Raw genomic sequence first — 11,379 nt, 5'->3', positions numbered from 1 at the left:
GTGCAGGTGGGAGGTGTGGGTGCAGGTGGGAGGTGTGGGGTGCAGGCAGAGAGGTGTGGGGTGCAGGTGGGAGGTGTGGGTGCAGGTGGGAGGTGTGGGGTGCAGGTGGGAGGTGTGGGGTGCAGGCAGGGAGGTGTGGGTGCCGGCAAGGAGGTGTCGGGTATAGGTGGGAGGTGTGGGGTGCAGGTGGGAGGTGTGGGGTATAGGCAGGGAGGTGTGGGGTGCAGGCAGAGAGGTGTGGGGTGCAGGCAGGAGGTGTGGGTGCAGGCGAGAGGTGCGGGGTGCAGGGCAGGAGGAGGAAGACTGCCCGAGTGGTGCATTTGGGGGCTACATGTTTAAGGAGCCTGGTTACGTCGTGATGTTGCCCTGTGTCAAGTGTGTGTTGGGTTGTCTTGAATTATTTTTTTGTTGTTGTTTGAAGCAGGCGCTGCCTGGTAGAGTTCCTCTGGAGTCTGGGGTCTCCGAATCCCGCTGCTGTCACATTTGAAGCACACGCAGAGCAGCAAGCGGCACACGGGGTGGTCCCTGCAGGCCCTGCCTGACCCAGGGTGGCCCAGGCCTCCTTGACTGGGACCTTCCCCTTTCACCTCTGAACGGAAAGTGAATCTCTTTGTAAATGGAGAAGCTTTTTGAGATTCCCTTTCAGATGGCCGAGGAAACCAGCGTACTGGGGGAAAGCTGGTTTTGAAATCATTAGCATCTTTGAGAAAGTGGTGAGGATCTGGGTTAGCAAGGGGGAGGGAGGCAGGGCGGGAAATGTGGGTGCGTGTGGAGAGGGTGTGGGCATGTGTGTGCACGTGTGTGTCTGTGTGTGTAGGTGTGTAGGTGCTTGTGCGTGCGGAGGGGATGTGGGAGTGTGTGCACGTGTGCGTGTGCACATGCGTGTGTGTGTGCGCGTGTGTGGTTGCTGATAAAGTGGTACACCCGTTCGGATATCAAGGTAACTGCGTTAATTGCCAAATGGAATCAGATACTGGCGTCTGTGCCCGGGGCCTCTTTATAAGGAAGGCTTTTGCTACTTAAGGACCCGGCCCTCAGGAGGGAGCAGGGCAAGGCCCTGAGTGTCAATCAGAGCTCCAAGAGTGACTGGCCTCACTCAGGGGTCCCCGCCCTGCTGCCCCTCACACGCCAGTGCAGCCTCTGCTGCAGCCTGGCCCCTTCCAGGAACATCCGGGGAGACTGGCCCTGGGGGGTGAGGTTCTCCTGCCTCGTGGCGTTGAGAGAACAGCCCGGGAGGTGAGTAAGGACACTGGCTCAGTCGTCTGGGTGGTGCCCACTCCAAGATGCCCCCACCTGTATGCCGTGTGAGTACAAGTGGACCCTCCTGCACACTCAGGCTATTGGGTGGTCTTTGGAGGGCCCTGGAGAGGGCACAGCCAGGCCCCAGCAGGCAAAGTTCCTTAATCAGACTCAGCACCCTCAGCGTGTTACAGAGCACTTGGAAAGCTGTTCTCAGGTCTGAATCAGAAGGCTTATTAATCAACATAAGGAACAGCAGAAATAATTCTTTATTGGCAAAGAAATACCGTTCAGGGCAGTAGCTGGAAACGCGGTCAGGCTTCTGTTCAGGCCAGACACCGTGAGGCGTGCGGGGTCCCAGGGCAGCCACCCCATGTCTCTGTGTCTTGGGACCCGTCCCCTGCCTGTCTCAGGGTGGGCCTGGCATGCAAGATGCCATCTGACCTCCTCCATCAGCCTTTGCGACTGCGTCTGAACCCATCTGCCGGTCACAGTGGATGATCCGGGGGGCTCGCCGTCGTAGCAGGCTGCCCTGATCAGACCGGGAGGGGGCTGCAGCGCACCCCCTTTCCTCTAACCTCAGGGGTCTCCGAGAGTCACAAAAAGAACCTGACATTTGCTGATAGGCTAAATTGTCTTAAGCTTTTAGTTTGCAACAATATCATTTCTCCCACCTGCCCTTTCTTAAGAGATCGATAGTCAGGGTGTCATGGGGCCCCAAATCAAGCCCCCAGAAAGCAGGTGACGGTCGGATACTTACACCACCAGGAGCAGGGGGTAGTGGGCGGTGTCGGTGAAGGTTGCTGGCTTCAGGATCTGCACGGGCAGGTCTAGGGAGAAGCCGAACACAGCAGCAGGTCAGGGGGCAACTCGGATAAGACGGGGCGGAAGGGTGGTCCCCACGCGGCATCGGGAATACCCACAGGGGACTGAAGGGGGCTGGGGAGGCTTGGGGGAGCCCACAGACCCAGGCACCCCTGGATTTCAGCTCAGTGACTCTGGCCTGCGATGTGGCCTTGGGCAAGCCACCCGAGTGCAGGCGTCTGAGGCCTAAGTTCCATCCTGCAGGTGGGAGTGCACTGAGAAACGGAAACGGGAACTCCCAGCCAGCCAGAGCACGTGCTGGCAGCAGAAATCCAGGCAGGACGACAGGAAGCCCCGGAGTGTCAGGCTGGCTGTTGCGACGTGCAATGAAGTGCCTCCCAGAGTCTGTCCGGGACACAGCTGGGGATGGTATTGGGGAGCAGTGGGGACTGGGGTGCAGTGGGGACTGGGGTGCAGCGGGCACCGGGAGAGCAAGAGACAGAGAGGCAGGGGCCATGGGGGCCTCTGTGCAAAGCCAGGCGGCTCTGCCCTCCCCGTTTGCAGGTGTGTGCTGGGCAGCTCTGACCCCGCTGGAGCCACAGCCAGGGGACGCGGGAGGGGCCGGTGCAGCCCAGTGGCTCCCGGTTGTCAAGGTCACGGAGGAGGGGGAGTAAGAACCAAGCCTCAGAAATAGCCCGACCAGCTTCTTCTGCCCCCACAACCTTCCTGCCGCCAGAATTTGTTATTGACGTTCCCTACGACCCAGATGACCCAGGGCCAGCAATTAAATCGGCATTAGCGGCTTTTCAACACAATTACCCTACAGACACCCAGGCTGGGCGGTGCGGATGGCCCGCCGTGACCCAGTCTGATTAGGATTCGGGCAGAATGTTAATGGCTTGCAGACTGGATCGATGGCCGGACGCAGTGGCAGGCCGTGGACTTCGCCACTCACACGTCCACAGACATGGGCTGGCTGCTCTGGCCACGGACAAGCCCTGGGCGGATCCGGGAACTGGGGTCTGCCTGGCGGAAGGCATTTCAGGGAGCCCTTCTTGAAGACTTCTTACTTTTCTAAAAAATAATGTTAGCCTCTGGTAGTGGGAAAAGGAAAAACCAAAACGAAACCAGGTCGGTGGGGCTGACGTCCTTCAGATGTTCTGTGATCCCAGAGGGGTGTCCTTGCGGCACCCGCCTGTGCTCGCGGCCGCGCCGTCTGCTCTCGGGACAGCCGTGCTGACGGAGGTGGCGGGGGTGGGGAGGCTGCCTATTTGCTTCTGAAGGTCTTTTCTGCAGCGAGGAGGGGATGCCACTCGCACGCCAGTGCTGCGGGATGTGGGAGTGAGCCACTGGCGCAGGGAGCTCAGAAGGGCATCCGGGTGTCTTGTGGGGTGAGGCCTGACCTCCGAGGAGGAGCCGCCATGTGACGGCACCTGGAGGAGGTTCAGAGACGCGGTGCGACGGGCTGGTGGCCAAAGCAGATTGTCACGGCCGTAGTTCACGGCTTTCCTGGGCTTGCTTCTTCTCCGCCTCTGGCCCCCTCCCCGTTCATTTCCTTCGTCTCGTCCTCAGAGCAGACGATTGGGGCGTTTAAAAGAGAAAGGCTCTGGGCTTTGCGGGGTGGGACTTGAAACACATCCTATCGCGGCTTTCCCGGCCTTCAGAGGTGAATGAACAGCCCCACAGGACAGCAGGGAAACTGCAGGTGTTCCTGGCAGTGTCTAGAAAAGTCCTGGCAGAGAGTGACCTCCAATGGCCAAATGGTGGGGCCAGGACGATTTGGCGAGGAGCCCGCGGTGGCTGCAGGGACAGCATGGTGAGGGTGGCGGCGGGGTGAGGGTCCCTCTGCAGGGCTCCCCCCGGCCCCCTGCAGGCTGGGACTCCAGGGCAGCCTCCTGATCCTCCCATGGTAAATTTATGCTTATTCGGGCCAGACTCCCCTCCTCATGTTGCCTCTGACCGCACCCTCTCCTCTCCTCTGCCAACCTAAAGCCGCCTCCAGGAACTCTGTTCGAGTCCCACGGTCCGTGCGACCTTCCCGCACGGCCTCGGCCCATCTCACGCTCTTCCCGGAGCTGCATTTGCTGTTAGCGCCTGCGCTGTGGGAGGGAGCCGCACTCGCGCTGCCTGGGCACCTGCTTCGTTCGGTGGGTGAGCCTCGGCTCCCGCTCGTAGGAGCTCACGGCGTGTCAGGCTGTGTCTTCTCTCAGCTGCCGAGCACCGGGGAGCTGGCCAATACCCAGGCCCCGAGACCCGGTAACAGGGCAGGCGAAGCTTCCAGAGATGGTGCAGGGACTGCAGACGCCAGCGGGAGCAGCGCCTCCTCCCCGCCCCTGCGGCTCGGGCATCACGTCTCAGTCCTAACACTCTTTCTCCTCGAGCCCTGGAACCTTCTCTTCCTCTTCAGCAAAGGGCGCCGGCAGTTGCTGTCAGTCGGTCGGAGTCCACACGGGAGGTGACGCCTGCTTACACCCCCAGAGATGAGGGCAGTGGTGTCCGAACAAGCGACTCAAAGGCACCGTGGAGGGGTGAGGTCTGGGTCACCTGACGTCACGAATGGAAGGTGCTGTGCATAAATGTAGGGACGTCTAGGGGGCGACGGAGTTCTGGGGGGAAGACGGTGAGATCTGCTGTGGGCGCTTCCCATCTGGGGTGTCTAAGGGTAACCTCTGCTGGGCAGTCAGCACACAGGTGGCCAGCTGATTGGGAGCCGTCTGCACAGAGGTGAGTGAGGCTGTGAGAACCGGCCTCCCCGGAGATGCGCGTCCAGCCCAGTCACCGTGCTGGGACTTTGTGTCTAGCTTTTCCTGGCAGAGTCCGTGCCCAGAAAACCCAGGGAATGACTGAACCAACAGTTCAAGAGACAGACGGGCACAGGCAAAGAAAGGCAAGTGATGACTGTCCCTTAGGCCGTCACGACAACAGATCCCGCAAAACGTAACCTCCGGTGGTGAGGATGGCCCCGCGCCAGCCGTGCTCAACATGGAGAGGGGAGCTGATGGCACGGTACGACGTCGGATGGCGCAGAAAAGGGATTTCCAGAAGGAAGAGGTTCACCGAGGAAGGAGAAGTTTCCATCTGAGAGCTCAGTGGAGTGCCAGCTTCTCTGGGAGAGAAATCCTATGCTCCGCCTTTTTCAGTTTGTCACCAAACTATCTCGGTTCTGAGCATGTGGAGCTCGGAGGGGGACGAGCGGCCAGGCAAGGAGGCTGCCGCGGCGCTGGGGCCTCCGCGCGGCATTGGCCGCCGACACTTCGGAGTGGGACTTTGGTTTTCTTTTCAAAGGGGGAAGTGAGTAGCACTTACTGTAATCATCGACCTCGATCTTCCTGTATTCCACTCTGGGCATCTGTCGGTCACTTACGGCCTTCTGCACGCGCTCGTTTGTTTCCAGGTCGAAAATCTCTGAAAGACAGCAAGCAAGACATGCCGGGAGTCAGCGACCACTGCCGCGGGTTTCCACGCCCATCAGACCGCTAACTGCGCAGCAGCCCTGGGAGTGACTGTTCCGGTCTCTGTGGCACAGACCAGGACACCGGGACGTTGAAGAGGCTGCTCCCGTCGCATGGCGGAAAGCTGGTCTCCGTCGGGAGCCCGGGCAGACTCTCTCCGCCAGGCTGGGTGCCCTCTGCCCACAGAGCCTGGTGCTCCCTGGCGCTTCTCTCTCACAGGCGTGGGTTTCGGGATGGTTCGTCTCAAGACTGCCGGTTTTAGGGAAATCAACACTACGTATCTTTTAGACAAGTGCTTTTCCAAATATTGTGGCTATGATAACACGAGAAGGAAAGGAAAGGAGAGTAGAAACTGGAGTGTTACCTTTATTAAATTTTCCCAGAAAAAATGGATTCAGATCTCTTACCTTAAACATAAGATTATCTGGTCTTTGGAGGCCTTGATTTGCGTAATTGTATTTGTTGACAATAAAGTCACGTGGGCCACATTTTACGATGCAGGGGGGCTGGCCGTTCTCCCCTGAGCTGGAGGGACCGGGGTTGATTCTGCACCTGTGGCCGCGATGCACGGGGTCCCCGTTGCTCAGGTTGCGCCGACGCACAAACGGCCTCACTGCCTGTTCCTCCAGCTGCGAGGAGCCCCCTCCTGAGCCCACTTCACAGCCATCTACCTTGTTTCACTGTCTGATAGGCAATAAACCCATCTGACCTCCTTTCTCCTCTCCCACTCTAAGCCTACATGTGGGACAACTGGTGGTTCATCGAGAAAGGACATTTCATCTTCAAGGAACCCTACCCTTGGCTCACCACTCACTCTGAAACAGCTACAATGGGTGAATGTTTTAAAGAATAAAGTTTAAGGCCACAAACAACATTACAAGCAATGTCGAACCATCCTCCCATATGCCCCTTTAAAAGGAAGCTACGCCACAGGCGTGTGCTTCTCCAGGGTAGCTGGAGGTCGCGTCACCGCTCGTGACAAGGAGACCCCGGCACGAGTGGCTTTATCTGTGGGCAACGTTCAGCTCCAGCAAGACTCAAGGCCCAGCGCTTGCTGCTGGGCGGGGCTGGCGAGCTTCTGCAGAGGAACAGGGCCCAGTGGCAGTTCTCGGTGCTCGTGACGAGCAAATAAACAAAACGAAAAATGATTTACAAGTTGCTGGATACATATTTGAATATTTACCTTTGACAGAAGGGGAGAAATGGCAAAACTGTTTTTTTTCAAGTAGGCAGAATTTTTTTTTTTTTGAGATAGAGTCTCACTCTGTTGCCCGGGCTAGAGTGCCGTGGCGTCAGCCTAGCTCACAGCAACCTCAAACTCCTGGGCTCAAGCGATCCTCCCGCCTCAGCCTCCCGAGTAGCTGGGACTACAGGCATGCGCCACCATGCCCGGCTAATTTTTTTTTCTATATATTTTTAGTTGTCCGATTAATTTCTTTCTATTTTTAGTAGAGACAGGGTCTCGCTCTTGCTCAGGCTGGTTTCGAACTCCTGAGCTCAAACAATCCGCCCATCTCAGCCTCCCAGAGTGCTAGGATTACAGGCGTGAGCCACCGCGCCCGGCCAAGTGGGTAGAATTTTTAAACATCTGAAGTTGCCCCACCACTGCAAAAGATTCTGGACACACACAGCATGCAAGGAATGGTTTCCCTGTAGACAGCTGGAAAGGACAGCTGTGTCTGCAGGGGGTGCGCGTGGTGGTCAGATCCAAGGGAAGTGAAGTTAGACTTGACCTCAACCCGGAGACCCAGAGGCGTGGCTCAGCGATGGCACCCTCTGCCTTGGAGTCCCGCATGTGAGTTGGGAGGGGCTCTTCACCGGGGGGCTGCACACTCCACTGTCTGCTTTGCTCTGTGGCCCACATTCCTAAGGGATCTGAGACAGCAGATTTCTGCTGAGTCCAAATGCCCTCAGCCCTTTAACACAACACTTCAGACACAGTTGGGAGGAGTTGGTTTATGAGGTAGTAGCTACTGATCACTCCTGTTCTGTTCACATGTATAGGGTGGGAAGACCAGCAGGGAGCACTGCAGGATAATGAAAAGAACAGCATCTTCCAAGTTCTTTGCTGCCCCAGGGCCTTTGCACTTGCCCCTCCCCATATTGAAATCTGCCTTGTTGGCCCCTTCTCCTCCATCAAGGCAAGTGTCACCTCTCAAAGAGAAGCCCTGGCCATCCTATCTCAGGCACCCGTCTAGCTCTCTGGATACACTTAACACCAAATATAAGAGTTTTGGTCAATTTCCTGGCTGCATTTCCCCCCTCTGCAAGGCATTAGTGTTTAGTCCCATCCTGGGGACAAAATGCACCAGTTCCCAGTAACCTGGGTAGATCTGTGTGGAATCCAACTCACACCTGGAAATAAAGCATCTTTAGATAGTAACTGAGTCTATGTTAGACCCAAGTCTTTCGCCCTGTTCCCGCATGGCTCTTTTGCCACGGCCCCAAAAAGGTCTCAAGGAACCTCAACAGGACTGAGAGGTTCTTCTAGGTGTCCCAGGAAGCCCCAGGGGCTCTTGAAGGTCCCCGGGGTTCAGACCTCTTGAGTGGGAAGAGTTGAAGAAATTCAGGCCTGACTATCAACCGCTGCTCCCCACATCAAACAAACCAAAACAAAACCAAATCAAACTCTCATTAAGTCGACTGAAGCTTCTGGTGCTTAAAAGACTGATGATCTACATAAGTTAACTCAATTCGCGCTGGGATTAGGAGGCAGTTCGTCGACACTACCCAAAGCCGAGTTTACTGTAGGAGACCAGAGCACGGATCTCACAAGGAAACCCTCGAGAACCTGCGACCCTCGCTCTCTGCCTGCCCCGTGGTCAGCCAGGTGGGGAGCAGGTGCGGTACCTGGGGTTTGCGAACGTGGAAACTCAGGACGACCGGTGGGATTAGCGGGAGTGGAGGCCTGTACGGCAAGGACAGTGAGGCGCCTACTGCTGCGCTGGCTTCCGCCTCTCGTGAGAGGGCTTCAGCTGGGGGGTTTGCTGGGCCAAGGCCGGATCTGGACTAAGAAACTTCAAAATGAAAGAGAACTGGGACAGAGCCTCTCGCAGTTAAAATCGGCTCGTATCTCCACGTTTTTGCGCTTGAATTTGATATTTCTGGCATCACTGTGCAATCTCAAATGATGATCTTGGAGGACCAAGTTCAAACTCGGTGCAGTGCTGTTTTGCTGCCTGCAGAGTGACGATTGCTGAGAGTGCGTGGGGACACGGAACCGCCACCACACACCCGTTACCGGTCCCTGGACCTGGGGTCTTGGCTCCATGCGGGCACGCAGCGTCCTCATCACTCGCTGACTACACAGGCGGCATTTGAATAGCTCTCTCCTCCCCACTGAAATCCCACCCCATGCAGGAAAGCACCAAAGCAACCGACTATCAAATTTAGTTAAATATTAGGTTTCTCATTTAATGATTGCCCACACAACCGGTTTTATCAGCAGAGAGCGGCTGTCTCGCAGGGGAGTTGGGTTAAGCCGTGTTATTTGTTCCCATAATTGCATTCACAGAGAGCAGGGGCTCAGCTGAGACGTGAGAGAAGATTGGCATATTCCCTGAAGGACTCTTCTTTTGACTTCAGGGCAGTGGGGACCTCCAGCCTGGAGCATACAAACGGCCACTCCTTAATTAAATGTGAGCCCCTCTAATATTTGGTGGAATTAGCTATTATCAGATCTGGACACAGTAAGACCGTGGAGACAAACGCCTGCTCACGAGGCTGCTGCCCCCGTGGTGCCAGCGCAGGGAGGGGGGTGTCGGGGGTGGGGGGCTGTTCTGAGACATGCGTCCAAGTGGCCCAGTGGGTTCAGGGTATCGGTTTCGCAATCACCGCTGGGCTGTATTTTGGAGAAGTGGTGACCAGACTCTAATGGGAACCCATAGGCAACTGACCCAAACAGGAGACGGGCAGCCTGTTCCTCTTCCCACATTTCTGCAAGTAAGACTGCAGGAGTCGTGGGTCGGGTGGATGGATGTGTGTGTCCCCCAAGCCCAGATTAACTACGTTCCTATTTAGGGACGGCTTCAGTGGTTGGCACAGGTGGCCCGGGTGGCGGAGAAGCCACCAGCCCTCCTCCAGTGTCCCCGGGTAGGGAGCAGGAAGCACGGCAGACGCACCGGGCGCCTGGCTCGCCCTCCACTTTGTCAGCCGAACGCCAGCTCGCGCACCAAGGGGCTGGACTGGCTGCAAACCTGGCCATCACTCTGCCCTCCAGGAAGGCTGCCCGCGTGGGCACCCCGGGGGTCCACCGGACTGTCCACACACACACAGACACATGCAGCCTTCACAGAACCCGTCCCCAGGCCCTCGGCGTCGTGCAACGGCGCCTGTAATTAGCTCCTTTCCCACACCCTGTTCCATCACGCCTCACGTGTCTGTCACGAGGGGAAGGGAGGCTTGGGAGCCCCTCACCTGTCCCTGGTGTCTTCTGTCTTTTGTTTGGGCTCCAGACAAAGGACCAGGGACCGCAAGGCTGGGTGAACTATGAGACCCCCTGGGATGGGCTCTTACCCCCAGCAACACCGTTGGCGTGCGGTGCTGTGGTTTTCACAAAACGGAAGGCGAATCTAACTGAGCTGAAAATCGAGATTGTTAAAAATGATCCTTAATGACAGGTGATAGATGGGTCACAATTTTTGGCATATAGCTCGAAAGGAGTTCAAAGAAAGTAGGTTGCTGTAGCTCCTTGGTCTCTGTTTATTCATTCACGTGAATGCGTTTTCTGAGCTCCTGCAGGAACAGAGGGGAACGACCACCGAAGGACAGAAACAGGAGCGTCTTTCTGACGTGGTCTCGTTCTGGAAACCGGTGAGATCCACCCGTTCACACAGGAACGAAGTGAGAACCATGCCTGTCTCGCTAGAGGACGCCCTCCAGAGAATCCGTCACTGTTCACGTCTAACAATTATCAAAGTGTGTAATGTGTTCTGGTTGTTTGACGTGGACAAGCAATAATTTCAATAATAATCCAGGCCAGAGGGAAACAATAATTATGGCCTTACGGTCATAGGAAATATAAAAATAACCAGACCTCTAAAGCATGTCCAGCCTATGTGACATTAGCCCAGAATTCTGGAGCTCGGGGACGGAAATGAGATGTGAACATCGGCTCAAGGAGTGAGGGGAGTGACGTGAAATTTTTTGCTGTTAAAGAAGAACTTGGTCAAGAAACGTTGAAACCGACGATGGTAGGTATCAAATGGCTGCGGTATTTAGATAACAGGACGATGTAATGATTTTATTTTAAAATGAAAATGTTCAGTATGCTGCAAATTTATCCTGTAGCTCTTTAATGAGGAAATCTTTAGGTGACACCTCACAAGTGTGCGAGTGGGTGCATGATTTTTACAAATTCTTTTAAAGACTCATGAGCAAAATTATTTGAGGACTATTGGGCCCAGTTTATCCCTGAAGGGGGCATGTCTTGGTGAGGGCTCCTCACACAAATGCCACTTAAAATAAGACTTTCTTTGGCCACCACATTGTTCCTTACAATATTTGAAAACCGTGGGTCTTAGATGAAAACTTGCCTAGTGCACCTTGATTAAAACATAGGGTTTAAATTCGGCACCAGGACTGCTTTCGAAATGACAGGAACAGCGTTGGCTTTTATCTCTGTGTTTGGAAACGATTTGTGTGTTGCTGGACAGCCCGGTCCCAGGTGGCAGCCCCCTGGCTGTGACCGGCAGGCTGTCCACGGTGGCCTGGCCACTCTTCCTGGGGGTCAGGGCTCCATGCAGCTGGCCCACACAATGGGAGGACCCTCTGCAGACATGCGCCCGGTCGGCGTGCTGCTGCTGCACCCACAGACACCCCCACGGGGTGCCCGTCCCCTCTGTTTGGTCCTAGGCCATAAGATACTTCCAAGACACTTTGCCAC

General features: G+C 56.0%; 1 protein-coding gene across 2 annotated transcripts in view; it reads right to left on the bottom strand.

Annotated features, from left to right (window-relative positions):
• The window catches only part of DPP6 (dipeptidyl-peptidase 6), a 528,921-nt gene that overhangs the window by 18,079 nt on the left and 499,463 nt on the right, over nt 1-11,379 (bottom strand). For both annotated transcript variants that reach the window (XM_012654157.1, XM_012654154.1), the window contains 2 exons: nt 5,350-5,448; nt 2,000-2,069 (listed from right to left, as the gene is read on the bottom strand). In XM_012654157.1, the coding sequence (XP_012509611.1) occupies nt 2,000-2,069; nt 5,350-5,448 (169 nt within the window). The remainder of the gene's footprint in view (nt 1-1,999; nt 2,070-5,349; nt 5,449-11,379) is intronic.

The sequence above is a fragment of the Propithecus coquereli genome, unplaced genomic scaffold (genome assembly GCF_000956105.1).
Source record: "Propithecus coquereli isolate 6110/MARCELLA unplaced genomic scaffold, Pcoq_1.0 Scaffold439, whole genome shotgun sequence".
Classification (NCBI taxonomy): domain Eukaryota; kingdom Metazoa; phylum Chordata; class Mammalia; order Primates; family Indriidae; genus Propithecus; species Propithecus coquereli.
The sequence above is the reverse complement of the archived record's forward strand: the minus strand, read 5'-3'. Positions and strand labels throughout refer to the sequence as shown.